Source organism: Tiliqua scincoides, chromosome 5 (genome assembly GCF_035046505.1).
Source record: "Tiliqua scincoides isolate rTilSci1 chromosome 5, rTilSci1.hap2, whole genome shotgun sequence".
Classification (NCBI taxonomy): Eukaryota; Metazoa; Chordata; class Lepidosauria; order Squamata; family Scincidae; genus Tiliqua; species Tiliqua scincoides.
Window position 1 is genome coordinate 32,695,915 of NC_089825.1, and position 15,061 is coordinate 32,710,975.

The 15,061-nt window shown below is 42.3% G+C and overlaps 1 protein-coding gene across 1 annotated transcript in view; it reads right to left on the bottom strand.

Moving 5' to 3' along the window:
- Positions 1–9,141, bottom strand: part of MEOX2 (mesenchyme homeobox 2) — a 93,314-nt gene extending 84,173 nt beyond the window's left edge. Inside the window, exon 1 of the mRNA XM_066628998.1 lies at positions 8,610–9,141. Coding sequence (XP_066485095.1) covers positions 8,610–9,141 — 532 coding nt within the window. The remainder of the gene's footprint in view (positions 1–8,609) is intronic.
- Positions 9,142–15,061: the final 5,920 nt, after the last annotated feature.

The window sequence follows — 15,061 nt, forward strand, 5'->3', positions numbered from 1 at the left end:
GCTGGGCTGGGAAAAGGGGATAGGAACTTGGCATGCCCTAATGCTGCTGAGATCTTCTCCCTCCCATGCCTGGTTCAGCTCAGTCCCTGCCCTGATCCTACTGTTGGTCCACCAGTGCCACCTCATCAGCTTCAGTCATGCATCTGGCAGCTGCAGGCACACAGATGGGGCCAGTGGCCATTTGCACCAGCAGCTCCAAAGTGCACAACAGCAGTACAGCTTTCACACAATCAAAATCAAATTATGATTACAGATAGCAAGCATCCCTCAGCATAGCTCCATCAGCATAAGCCCAGCATTAGACTGGGCTGTAAAGCTGCAATTCCATTGAACTCATAGGATTACACTGTAAGAGTAATTATCACTAGCCATACAAAATACCTATTCAAGATCAAAATCCAGAGAAGAATTTTAGACATTCATGATGTCTTGTACATGCACAAAGAGGAAAAAAAAAACCCCTTCCATGACAGTGCAACAGAAACTGTTTCAGGAGATCATATCTATGATCTCTATAAAACTCTTTTGTCAATAGATTTTCTGAAGATAACACCATGCAGCACAATTTTATGCATGTTTACTCAGAATATTTCCTTCGACAGTGTGAAATGGAGGTTATTCTCCAGTACGTTTGCACGAGTTTATTGTCTAATGCACCATATCACAAATTATGTAACTGAGGAATTAATGCATTTGTCAAAGATACTGTTGAGAATAACATTTTGAAAACATTTTCAGTATTTTCAAAAAATCCAGTGAAAAGCATTCATGAGAAATTGTTCCTAGTAGAATATTTGAATAACTTCTTTTTAAAAATATCGTGGGTTTTGGTCACGCATGACCCTAAAGAGATCATCCTGCCCCCAGTTTCTATAGACTATTTTCACCTGAAAATACAAAAGAAATTAGAGAACTCCAGGTAAGAAAGAAAAAATTTAATTTTTAACTGACAAACTTTTTAAGTTCTAGATCAGCAATTTTCAACCTTTTTCATCTCACAGCACTCTGACAAGCACTCAAATTGTTAAGGCACACCATCAGTTTTTTGACAATTGACAAGGCACACCACACTGACAATAGGGGCTTGAATCCCCCAGTGGCCCTATTAGCAAATGATCCTCCAACAAACTCCCGCGGCACATCTGAAGACCAGGACCTCTGAGAGGAATTTTATCAGGGGGTACAAAGTTTCTTTGGGGCCCCTTTGCAAAAGGGGAGGGGTGAAACAGAACGGGGAAGGGTAAAGAGAGCTGGAAAAGTCTTTGGAGCCCAGGTCTACCAACCCATGTGGCATCAGTAATGTCCCCAGCATCCCATGTGGGCAAGAAGTCGAATAGACAGGAAAACATAAGATCTCACAAAATTTCTGGGCCCCTTCCTTTGGCTCCTGGGCCCCCCTTTTGACCCTGGGCCTGGGTACAAATTGCCCCCTTTACCCCCCTCTCCTAGGCCCTGCTGCAGACCATCCATGGCACACTAGTGTGACACAGCACACTGGTTGAAAATGACTGTTCTAGACCAATAAACATATTTAGGGCCCAATCCTATCTAATTTTCCAGTACTGGTGCAGCCATGCCAACGGGGTGTGCACTGCATCCTGTGGTGGAGAGGCAGTCACAGAAGCCTTCTCAAGGTATGGGAACATTTGTTCCCTTATCTAAGGGATGCACTGCAGCTGCACCGGTGCTGGAAAATTGGATAGGATCGGGCCCTTAAATGTTATACTTTAGCACACTTGGGTACTCAAACAAAACTTCCAGGTTCTGAAATGCATTGCAGTAATTTTTTTTGTTTTTGTTTTTGTTTTGTTATCAGCCAATGCACATTCTCCATTATTTGCATTTTCAGATATATAGAGAAATGCTAGTAACTACAGAACATTTTACCACAGAGCAAAATCCAAACTAGATTAATATTCAAATACTACACCACATAAAAACACTGTGCAACTTAAAATACACTCCCATTCATGCACCCCATGATGACAACCCTGCCCTGGCCATAAATTGGCATATGGTATTTTAATGTTACTATAGTGACATGTCATATCATGTAGTAATAATCTCATATTATTTACTTGGACATTTCTTTATCTCCCCCCACCCATCCCACCAATGCGGAAAAATACATTCAATCCATGCAACATTTTTCCAAGCAAAATAATTCAAGATTGAGATGTGAATAGTTTAATGAGTTAATCCAAAATGGCAAAGTGCATTGATAGTACACTGGAACCGAAGCTTTTCTGACACTTATTCATGGGGCAGGTCCAACAAACTGCACAACTGATTTTGAGCATCCGTGGCTGTTTTTATTGTATTGGTCTTAGATGTCTCGAACAACAGTTTTTTTTCAAAATGGGGCATGAACGGAGTAAAAAAGTTGTTTTAAAAAATCTCACCCTGTGTCTCAAGCTCTTGAATATACCTAAAGTTGTTCTTTGGCACCCAGCACAAGTACTGTATGAACATTTAATAATAAAACCTATAAAGCCAAAATCGCTCACTGTTAATGCAGGAACGTTGATGATCTAAAAACATTTTGTAAATCATGTAATCTAATAGCAAACTCAGGTAGTCATCTATCAGACTGCAAACAAAATGGGACTGCTGCCAATGTGGAAATGGTTTCTACATACCGGGGACACTACCTATCTACAAGTTCAGAAATTTGTAAATTAGAAAAAAATGAAAAGGTAAAGCAAAAAAACAAAGAACATCCTGATTCAGACTTCAGCATGCTTAGTAGCTGCAAGAATCAACAGAATGATCAGGTGGAAGTAAAAACCAACAGGAGCAATATGTTGTGACAGATCCCTCTTGCAGTTAAAGGCATATCACAACGCATTCTATACTGTATTGTAATATCTAGAATACCATACTGACACAATTTGACATCAAGTAGGAAGGCATTCAAGTTATGAAGCCATTTTGGACTTGTTTCTCTTGAAAAGCAACCTCCAATACCAATCTCCAATACAACATTAAAATCTGCTTTTGTACCAAAGAAGTCTTTCAAAAGCAGTTTATAATACTGTAGGGAGTGAGCATCAAAAGGGGGAAAAAAATCAACAATTCCACTGGGCACACCCAAAACTTTGGCCAGAGTCTAAAAAGCTACTTTAGCTGATTGCGATTAATGGTATGGACGTACCCTGTGTAATTTTGTCCTTTTTGGGGAGGAACAGACAGATCCTATCATGCCATATTAAAACTGCTTTTTAAAGTTCCCTTCATTTCACAAGCGACATATGGAACAGTTTGAGGATGCAATCCTATACACATTTTACTGGGCGTAAGGCCCACCAAATACAATGGGCCATACGAGTAGACACAAATAAGACTTAGCTGTGAGAAACATAAACCCAAAGTACCCATTGGCATCCAGACCTAGTTTTGTGTTTCCTGAGATCCTGACTTTTGGTACACCTGAAGAAGCAATTGGATCCACCTATATGCTTTTACTTCTCTGTTGATGATAAATGATATTTTTGGTAATAGAAACCAACCACAATTAACAATTAGCTCTAGCCAAACCAAACAAAAAATCCCTAATGCATATATTTTCCTTGTCTGCTAGCAGCACACTAAAAAATTTTAAAATGTTGATGAATCAATGAATCAGTTTACGCTGTTAATTTTGAATATATATATGCATGACTCATTTTTCTTAATGAAATGTTTGAAGAATAATCAGAAGTCACTAAAAGCAATGACTTCACACAGATTTGTGAAATTATTTTCTCAGAAGTCATCTTTTTATTTTGGGTACAATGGTGAGCATTTTTTTTTTTTTAAAGAAAGGATGCCTTGGAAGATGTATCAGATATTTAGAGAGTGGTCCATGAGACACTACAGCTGGACAATATGTGTTTATTGGGTTTTATACAATATACCAGTGCAATGAACAGTTAAATGAATGGCAATTGTGCAACAACTGTACCTGGTAAGTCACATTATGTATACCCAGTGACCATGTATTACTAGAAAATGAAAAGTCACAGTCTATCAAAGGCATTCTTTAAGCCATTGGATTTCAGTGGATTTAAGCATGCCTATGTTGAATTACGACCAATATATTTAAGATCAGGATATGAAATAGTTTGCTTTTTAAACACTGAAAATCGTAGCTTCAGCTTCATTAATTTTAAATACTAGGAGGGTCCTTGCTACATACAGGTACTTGGAAATAAATCACTTTGGGCCGAATCCTATCTAACTTTCTAGTGCCGACACAGCCACACTGCAGCTCTGCGGTAAGGGAACAAATGCTCCCTTACCTTAAAGAGGCCTCTGTGACTAGCCCCCCCATCCACCGCAGGATGCTGCATGCACTCTGTTGGCATAGCTTCATTGTGCTACAAAGTTAGTTATATACCAATAAAAGTTGCTGCGAAGGAAGTATGTTAATTAATTAGAAAAGTAGAGCATCAGTATGTGAGAAAACTATTGGTAAAATTCTTGCCACATGGAGAATATTTATAGGCCTATCCAAAATACAAAATTAAACTATGTTTTCCTCATTAAAAAAATTAACACATATTTCAGAGAAATATGGGATGAATTAGAGGTTATTTTTATATAAAAGTCAAATTGCTCTCCTTCACTCTAAATTTTACAGCGCACTCCTATACATGTCTACCCTGAAGTAAGAGTAGCCTTAGCGCTTTCCAGCAAACAACTATCTGCTGATGGCTAATTAAAAGCACTATTAAGTTAACAGACTTGCTGAGAACTGTGTGAGTTTCTGAATAGTTATATGGCTTCATGTAGAGCTTTAATGATAAAATCCACAAAAATTTCAAAGTGCAATCAGGGTATATGTAAACATTATTAATAAAAAAATACTACCAAGAAATTTCTAAACACTATAAGTTTTAATATTTTTATGAAATTGCCTCACCATTTCCTTTCTCCCTCCAAGTATTCCTTACAATTTGTGGTATTTGAGAAGATAATAAGAAGGGAAAATTTTAAATAATGAAACTTGCTTCATTATTTGCATAACCCTTATCTCATTATATGGTCACATGATCCACTGAATTATGGGCCTTTTATTTTTATAATATGTTTAGGATTGGATAAGCCCTCTATGACAGCTCTGTGATAATTAATTGCTTGTGTGTGTCTTCAAAGGTGAACTATAAAGATCTGCCTTTAAAGTTATTCACAGTGAATGCGAGCTAATAATAGTACTAAACACTATATTTTTAATGTGAAAGATGTGTGATGACTGGCAACACAGACAGATTAGAAGAAAATAAGTTAAATTGTCTGAAGATTGTTGTTCTCTCAGGTTACCCTACAAAAAGTGGGTATATTCTGTCAGCAATAGACACTATCAAGAGAAAAGCGCATTCAGACACATGAGGAAACTGTCAGCAGTTGTCTGCTCATTTTGACGACTGTATTTTCCATCATATCAGACACAAATTGTTTTGGAAACAGATGACAGTTTCTCTGTGCAAAACAGAGAGGTCCTCTTAACCTATTGAAAGGCAGTACAAGAGCAAAAATCATTTGTTCATTTGACTGCGGTATAAAGATCTATTCACTCATCTAGTGTTATAAACATTGTGTCAAAACACAAGTTTATTGTTTTCTTTTTTTGCAGTCCTAAGATTCAAACTCATTTTGATGCAAGCAGGCCCTCACTTTTGTGCAACGGCAATGCCAGGGGTAGGAAATTAGTTATAATTGTTCATTGTCAGCGCATTGGAAAGAAACAATGTGTGCAACTCTGTAGTGTTTTATTAGAGATACACAAGTTTTGACAAACGTGGTGTTGTTGTTTTAAACCTCAGATTTGTTTCGTATTTGCATGCAACACATTCCTGAAATGCAAGTGTGATAAACGTATGTTTAGGTACAAGTACATATGTTTCAGGAAAATGAAATCATAATTTAAAATCAATTCTATCTGGAAAAGTGATTTCTGTTTCAAAATTCATGGTTGAAATAATGTCAAATAGTTATTTGAACTAGAAACCAAAAAAATTTAATTCACATCCATTTCTGCATTACCTGCACTCTCAAAGGACCTGTAAGAACATTTGGCAAGTATAAAAGTATGGCGTTGGAATGACCTAAGACTAGGATTTGCTGCCCATTGTTACATTGGTATTAAAATACTGTCTTATACTAGCATGTGAACTATGCTTATTACTTTTGTATAAAGATGACTAAATTGAATTTTGGACATTTGTATATATAGCATTTTGTATAATGCTGTAGGATGTAAAGAAAATTCCCATCCAATTTATGCCAACAATATTACTACCCCAATCTTTTATATATATTTTTGTTTGTTTTATGTATATTTGTTAAGGATTACAGCTGTTTATATATAGGTAGGAAATCAGTTCTAGTGTTCATTTTTTAATGTTACATTTATAGGATCTGGGTGAACAGCTGTAATGCTAAACAAATTTATTTAAGATACTCATACCCTATGAATGAGTTTAGGACTGGATTGTACTTTGACTTAACTGTGCTGGAGATTCAGCTGTAAGGCAGACTGATTTTCTGAACTTCAGTAAAACACAAAGGACAGGAATATGTCCCTTGAATTGCCATGTAAAAGGTTTTCTTAATGCTTCATTATAATTAGTATTATACTTATTCAGTGGCCAACTAAAAATTATTCCCTGCAGAAATAATTCACTAATCATTATGATATTGTTCTAGAGCATCATATGATAAAAACAATAAAATTTACCACAGCTTAAATGAATATACAATCATTACCTGTGGAAAAATCAAGGCTTTAAGATTGATAGGATGCAGATTTTTATATATCACTACAGACAAAACCATCAGAAATTTTTAGCTTATTATTAAATTGCCTAGGTTTCCTGTTATAACTGGTTCAACAATTTGTTCAGAAAGGAACTATAGCTTCAAAGTTTTTTTATGTTCATTGTCCATGCTGCACTACTTTATTTACCTTTCTATTCCAAATGTGTGTGGGATCCTTTCCTTCAGGTGTTTTATCAAACCTATCAGACTTTCAAACCTAACTGTCCTCTCGGATCTTTGGTAGCATATGTTTAAAACATAATATACAAACACACAATTGGTTGCAGGCATATCTATTACAATACAGCTGACCACCTCAATTTTACTTTTCAAAACTATACATTGTATAATTATTAATAATTATACAATGTATAAACAACTGTACACTGTATAATATGTACAATAAACTTTTAAACGAATGACACTCTCAGTGTGTATTGGAAGTAACATATCAGAGTGCAGATTATATGTAAAGATGTATAAACAACTATACATTGTACAGTATGAAGTACAATAAACTTTTAAATTTACACTTTTTAAATACACACTCTCACCTGTGTGTATTAGAAATAACATATCAGAGTGCTAAGAAACTGAAATTTATTAAACTTCTAAGTAAATGCAAATTATATGTAAAGAATAGTGCATTTTAAACTTTTTTATGTACACTGGATTGTGTTAGATACTTGACCCAACATTGGATTTCACATCTAGTTCTATATATGTGTTATAACCTGACTACAAGCATCTGCAGAAAGTATAAAACATGTATTTTGCAGTAGGTATTGCAACAGCATACATACCAATTAGTCTACAACTCCTGAACAGAAATGATAAAAAGGCAGATAAATTTGTGTACAGAATACTAGTCTCATAGGTTTGTAATATATTTGTAGACACACACATTATGCATGAGCAACATGTTCTCCTAAGAAATTCATTTTGTGCACTCCTTTGGAGGTGGAAATCCCTTTCTTCTAATCATTACTTGCAAAATAGTTTTCACATTTATGCAACATGTACTTAACTATAGACCTCTCCAAAAGAATCAACACAAATTTCTCCCAGTGTGAAAGCATCTCTTCTATTGCACCTCAAGGGAAAGTGGACTGTCCCACTGATGGGAAGTGGGACTCTATCCAAGCCTGCCTGCCTCCCTCTGCTGATGGAGGAGGCGAGTAAAGGAGGACTGAAAGGAAACCCAGGTGGCAGAGAAGAGCAAAATCAGATTCCCCGCTTGACTGTAAGGAAAACTGGAGAGATGATTTCGCAGTTTACCCAGGGTGACCAGATGTCATCACCATCAAAGAGGACCAGGCACCCCAAAATGGAGGACATCCAAGAAAAAATGGAGGACATGATAAAAATAAAAGCTAAAACATATTGATTTCATGTGGTTAATTTAAACACTGTAGTACTTATTTAATTTAAAACTACATTCCATACAATTTATTACATATGATGTATTCATTCCAAGAAGGCTCTGTGCTGCCTGTTCCCAGGGAAAAGTTCTTTTCCAGGACAGGAGGCTAAACAAGAGGATGTGTCCTGGAAAAACAGGACGCCTGGTCACCCTGGGTCTACCGCATGGTCGCTGCTGGCCCAAAGCGTTCCCTACCTTTGTACGCAGAGGCAGCGTGCGCTTGTGCGCCTAGAGCCTCCCCAAAGAAACTTTGCATCCTATGCTTGAAAGCAACTTCTGGGGAGGCTACAGTTCCCAAGAAAGCAACTCCTTGGCAGGTCCCTCCTGGTGCATTCTTCTCCCACCAGACCCCTGCCCGCCCCCCAGGCCCGGAGAGGGGCGCGTTTACCTGAGCTGTCGCTCTTCCTCTTGCCGGCTCTCTTCTCCGTCTCCACCGGGGACAGCGCCTGCCTGCCGTACTCTCCTGGCGCGCCCGTCGGGGTGCTGGTGCCCAGGCTGGACGCGTTGGAGCACAGTCCCGGGGGGCTGCCGGCCAGCTCGGGGGGTCCCCCGGAGTCGGGCTGGAGGCAGAGGCTGTGCCTGGCCGAGGCCGCCGAGGGAGGGGGCGGCGGCGGGGGCGAAGCCATCTGCGGGATGTGCCAGTTCGTCTGCAGGGGCTGCTGCTGCTGCTGCTGCTGCGGGGGCTGGTGGTGGTGGTGGTGATGGTGGTGCCCCCGGTGGTGCTGGCCGCCGAACATGCCCCCCTCCTCGCCGGGATAGCCCGCGATGATGCAGGAGGACGAGGAGGACGCGGAGAACTCCGGGTAGGACATGTGGTCGGAGCGGCCGTGCAGGGCCAGAGCGGACTGCGAGAAGGGGTGCAAGCCCTGCCCGGGCGCGTGGTGCGGGCTGCGCAGGCAGCCGAAGAGCGTGTGGTCCATGGCGCGCACCCGCGGGGCTCCGGGCGGCAGGGCCAGGGGAACCCTCCCGGCAGGTCCGAGGCTCGCCGGGCTGCTCTGCGCTCCTCCTCCCCCTCCCGCCAGCCACCCCCAGCGCCAGGAGCTGCTGCTGCCGCACGCGTCGGTAATCCAGGTCTCCGGCGCGCAATTTGCCCGGGGATGCTCCGCGGCTGCAGCGCCCGAGCAGCGCCCGCAAGCCAGCCCTCCTCCCAGCGCGCCCCAACCAGCGGTGCGCAGGCAAGCAGAAGGTGGTCCCGCACCAGCGCTCCGAGGGGGAAGCGGCTCGCCGAGGTTATAAATACAGGAGCGTGTAACGTGAGCCGGGGGCTGGCTTAGCTGCGCGCCACCGGCTCGCTGACCACAGGCGAGCTGCCTCCCCAGCAGCCGCACCAGCCGCCCGCCGCTCCCCTCGCCCTGACCCCGGCGCTGCAGCCTCGCCTCCGCAGCAGCAGCTCCTTACCGGGGTGCGCCTGGAGAGCGCTTCTCTGTGAGCCCCATCCTAGGCCTGTCTACTCGGAAGGAAGTCCCATTCTAGTCAATGGAGCTTACTCCCAGGAAAGTGCATAGGATGCCAGCCTGTGTGAGCCCAACGCTATGTCTGTCTACTAGGAAGTAAGTCCCATTATAGTCAATGGAGCTTACTCCCAGGAAAGTGCATAGGATGGCAGCCTCTGGGAGCCCATGTCTGTCTACTGGGAAGGAAGTCTCATTATAGTCAATGGAGCTTACTCCTAGGAAAATGTGCATAGGATTGCAGTCTGTATCCCCAGGGTGACCAGTTACAGTGGAGGACAGAGTGCCTACACCTTTAACCATTGCATAGAAGAGGGAATTTTGCAGGTGCAGTTTTTCAAACCTTTCCATGTTGAGCTGCCACTGCCAAATTCCCTCTTCTATACAGGCACTCTGTCCTCCACTGTGTGTGTGTGCCCTTCCCATCCCCAACTCCCCAGGCCAAGGACAGGCACCAGTTAAAACAACCTGTAAATAAAACCCCATTCCCTGGCTCCTGCATGCTTCCTCCCAGTGCTGCCCAGAAAAAGAAGGCAAGAGGAGAAGAAGAGAGGTGGCTCACAGCTCACCAGTGGACCCAAGCTGGCTGGCCAGAGAAAGGATGGGGGCAAGTGAGAAGGCAGAGACAGCTAGATTGGACTCCTGTAAGCCTCTGTCTCACCCTTCTCTCTGGTCATTGTGCTGGGCCCAATCTCCCCACTGCTGCTCTCCAATGATGCCAATCCCTTAGGCTGATCCTGGTGAGTCAGCATCACCTGCTAAGAAGCCTTTTTCCACCCTAACAAGAGTTTTCAGTTCTTCCTCTCATTCCTTTCCAAGTCACTCTTTGACAAATGGGACACCGAGGCTCACTTGCCTGAGAGCACTTCACATATCACATGTCTTCTAACCAGAGAGCACTTGAGGATGGCAAGTGAAGTGAAACTGTCACCTGGATCATCACCTGTGGTGAGAGCATTGAACATAGAATATGCAGCAGCTTTCTGTTGACTCAGAGCTTTCATTCATCCAGATCAGTATTTCCTAAGCTGACAGGTTATGGCTCTCCAAAGTACAGCTCATTCCATGTATCATGTCATGTATATGACACAAAGGGAAGAGATTTGGCCAACTGTATTTTCCACCAAGTATGCACTCATTCACTGCTGTGGCACCCTGCAGATTGGCTAGCTATGTTGGGCTTTCTGAAACTCAGGGTCCCACCTCCATGCTGCTTGGGGTCTATTCAGCCCAGGGAGGCCACTGACAGCACTGACAGGCCCTCATCTGGGTCTCCAATTCACTGACCAACTCAGGGATCGTATCCAGGTGGGATGCTCCATGGAGCAGGGCTCTGAATGATGGCGCATCTCTACCCAGGAGGAACTGGTAAGACAGTCCTTCAACTCCAAGGAGGTCCACTGCCTAATCAGCTCCTGCATAGTGTAGGATGACTTGAACCTTTGACAGACACTGTGGGTGGCGGTGGAGATAGGCAATGGCTATCCACCATTTCTCAGGCAACTGGGTCCAAATGAGGTTGGACTATGTCATCAAAACAGCACTCCCAGAGTCCAGAAAGACTGTCAGTTCTCATCTGCCAAATAGGCCTTTGGCTAGAAGGGGCAGGTTGCGGAAACTCCAGACCCAGCCTAGCTCGGTGGCCATACACCCCAGCTCATATTCCATGAACAAGCATTATTGTTTATAACGGCCCATTTGGCCACACAGGAAATAGGGCCTCTCCTGACAGCCTCACAGCCTTTGCCAGTGGGCTCCCAGGGTCCCATCTTATTAGGGGTCTCGTCCAGCCTCTGCCACCATGGATATTGAGCCCCTGGAGTGGCTGCCTGTATGCCCAACCCAAGAGGTTCCAGCTAGGGCCCTCCTTCTTTGGGCAGCTCACATTGCTGGGCTCCATTCAGTACTCTTTTGGACTCTCAGGGACATCAACCATGAGATAGTCCTAAAAAGCCTGACTGGGGTCTTCAACTTGGTTGGCTGGTCCAGCTTCACCAAAGTCAAGCATCACCTGGCATCATTTGATAGAACTTATCTATACTGCAGGTCTTTCCTTCAGTGACCAGCTTCAGCCACCATAGGTCCGCCTCATGTATCTTGGCAAACACAGCTTGTGGTCAGTTCCTCACCTATACCAGGATGATATAGTGGTTTTGGAGACCTGGAAGATTCAGGTTCAAATCCCTACTCAGCCATGTAACTGTGGACCAAGGACTACCTCTCAGCCTCACCTTCCTCACAGGGTTGTTGTGAGGACAAAAGGAGGGAAAGAACCATGCACACTGCCCTGAGCTTCTTGGAGAAAGGGTAATATAAAGATGTGGAAAATAAATATTGGACAACTTGGAATCTTGTTCTAAATAAGTGATCTGAGATGCCATATTGGTCCAAAATTCTTAGAGGGCAATGTTCGTGAAAGCATTTGGGCAGCCCCTATCAAGTAGGGCCCCATGAGGTACAGTCATTGTGGTGGTGGTGCACTCAGAGGTCATCAGGAAAGCTTCTATGTTGTCTTTGGGCATTAGTTCCATGATGCAGTACTGAGGAGTCATCCTGAAGGGGACCATGGGGGCCCCACCTTGTCCAGTGGAATCTGCCAAGCCCTTCTTCAAATTCCTAACCAGAGCTGCCTGGTCAGCCTGGGACTGCTGATAAAGTTCTGGCACCAGCTATTTGAACAGAACCATGGTGGGTTTTACCTTCCCTTCTCCCTGTAATTTCTGTATGACATGCTGCTTTTCATACCAAGAAAACTTTCAAAAGTCTGCTGTTCAACAGAAAACAAAACTAAGAAAAGAAAAGCACACCACCAACTGTGTGCAAACCAAACCGTTGGGCTTGGTTGATGCATCTGGATCCTGGCTTTCAATGCCTGGAGAACCACTGTTGGTCAGAGTAGATGGTAATGAGCTAGATACACCAGTGGTTCACATCTGTACATTAAAAGCAGGTTTCTACATTTCCCATGGAAAATGATACATGCACATAAACTTGCAAGAACATTCTATGCATGCATGTAACTTGTTTATATGCAAGTGTCAGACACCCCCAAGCCAAGAAGGGAGCCACAGAATGCTTGTTTGGAAGGGAAAACAACCTTTGGAATAATGAGAACCAATGGCAAATAGTTATTCCAGAACACAAACTCTGTAGAACGGATTAGGACAGCCATACTGAGGGTAGTGTCATTCTGAATGTCAAAGACAGTACGGCATCTAACAAACTAGAAAAATTGGGGAATTCGACCCTCACACAGAACTAGGCTCAAATAATAATTCAGTCATGCAGACATACTATTGCTCTCCCAGTCAAAAATGCTGGATGGATACTTGGCTTGGAGAAAGAGATCAGGGAGACATCCAAAAGAGAAAGTATTATAGTAAAGGGGACTTCAATAACTCTCACATAGTCTGGGTAAATTCATGTTCAGGACATGACAAAAAGAGATGTCTAAATATGCCAAATGACTGTGCCCTAGAACAATGTTTTTCAACCAGCTGTATTCGTACCACCGGAGATACTTGAGGTGATATCCTTATCCGGTGGTAGGCATGGGACCCCCAGACCCCTGCCACCTGGCAACAAGACCAGCAGTGCATTGCAACAAGCAGCAGTAAGAGGTTTGGCTCAGTGGGCAGAGCTCCAGCATGTGTTTTCACACACTCAAACCAGTAGGAAAGAATGGCACTATCTGGTCAAGGATGGCTCACAAGTGGAACGAAGGAAGTTATAAAAGGAAGAGTCAAGATGTTCAAATCTCTCCAGGGAAACTGTAATAAAAGCTCAACTAGAATACACACAGCTAAATAGAAATGGCACTACTAGATCCTTCAGAAAATCAAAGTCCTGCCTAAATAAGAGCAAAACAAAAAACTATATACTATAGTTATACTATAACAAACTATAAGTTGATAATAAGGAATGTGAAAACAGAATATGAGAGAACAGAATATGTTAGAACACTTCTAGGAGAACAACAGAAATTCCTTTAGGCTCCAATCCTATCCACACTTACTTGGGAAAAAGTCCCATTGACTATATTACTTCTGAGCAGACATGCATAGGATTGGGCTCTTAAAGATATAAAAAACAGGGAACCTGTTAGGAAGAAAGTTGAGCCATTAGATAATGGGGGGGGGGGGAGAAACATGCTTAAAAAGGATATGCAGATTGCAGAGAAGCTGAATTCATCCTTTGCATCTGTTTTTACTACATATGATGTAGGGAAGATACCCATGGCTGAACTTCTCTGAAAGGGAGTCTGAATAGCTGAATCAAGTAGATGTCTCAAGGGTTTCAGTTCTAGAGCAACTTGACAAATTGACAAAAAATGAACACATCTCTGGTCCAGATGCACCCACCCAAGAATTCTGAAGGAATTCAGCTGTGAAACTGCTGAACTTCTAACAGAAATATGTGACTTGTCCTTTAAATCAGCCAGAGGATTGGAAAATGGCCAATGTAGCACTGATATTTAAAAAGGGATTCAGGAGGAATCCAGGAAATTATAGGCTGGTCAGTTTAACATCTGTTCTGGATAAACTGGTGCAAAGTATAATCAAAGATAAAATTATTAAGAGTATAGCAGTATAACAGCCCAAGCCTATGCAGGTCTACTCAGAAGTAAGTCCCATTTGAGTCAATGGGGCTTACTCCCAGGAAAGTGTGGATAGGATTGCAGCCTCAGACTTGCTGAAGAAAATCCACATGGTTTCTGCAAAGGTAAGTCCTACCTCACTATCCTTCATATGAGTGTGTTAATAGGCATGTGATGTTGTATACTTGAACTTTCAAATAAGTTGCTAGGTCTCTCAAAAAAGGCTCTTGAGAAAACTTTGCAGTCATAGGATACTAGACAGGTTCTTTTGGACAGATGGTGAAAAACCAGGGAATGGGAATAAATGAGCAATTTTCATAGTATAGGGAAGTAAGAAGCAAGTTTCCCCAAGGATTATGTATTAGGCGTAGTACTCTTAAACTTTTTTATAAGTAATACAGAGCTAGGGATATATAGCAAGATGGCCACCAAACTATTCAGGGTAATAAAAACCAATGCAGATTGTGATGTGCTCCAAAAGGATTTCTTCAGATTGGCTGAATGGGCAACCGATGGCAAATGTAGTTCAGTGCAAATAAGTGTAAATTGATGTGCATGAAGGTAAAAAAAAAATCCCAACTTCTCATATCTTCTGATGAAGTTTGAGACGTCTCATAAATCAGGAAAGAGGTTGTGGTGGCTGGCTCAATGAAAACATTGACCCAGTGTGTGGCATTTGTGAAAAAGTCAAATTTCATGCAAGGATTCATTAGGAAAGGAATTTAGAATAAGATGTCCTGATACCAATCTAGAGTGTGGGCATAGTTGAATGTTGTGTACAGTTCTGGTCAT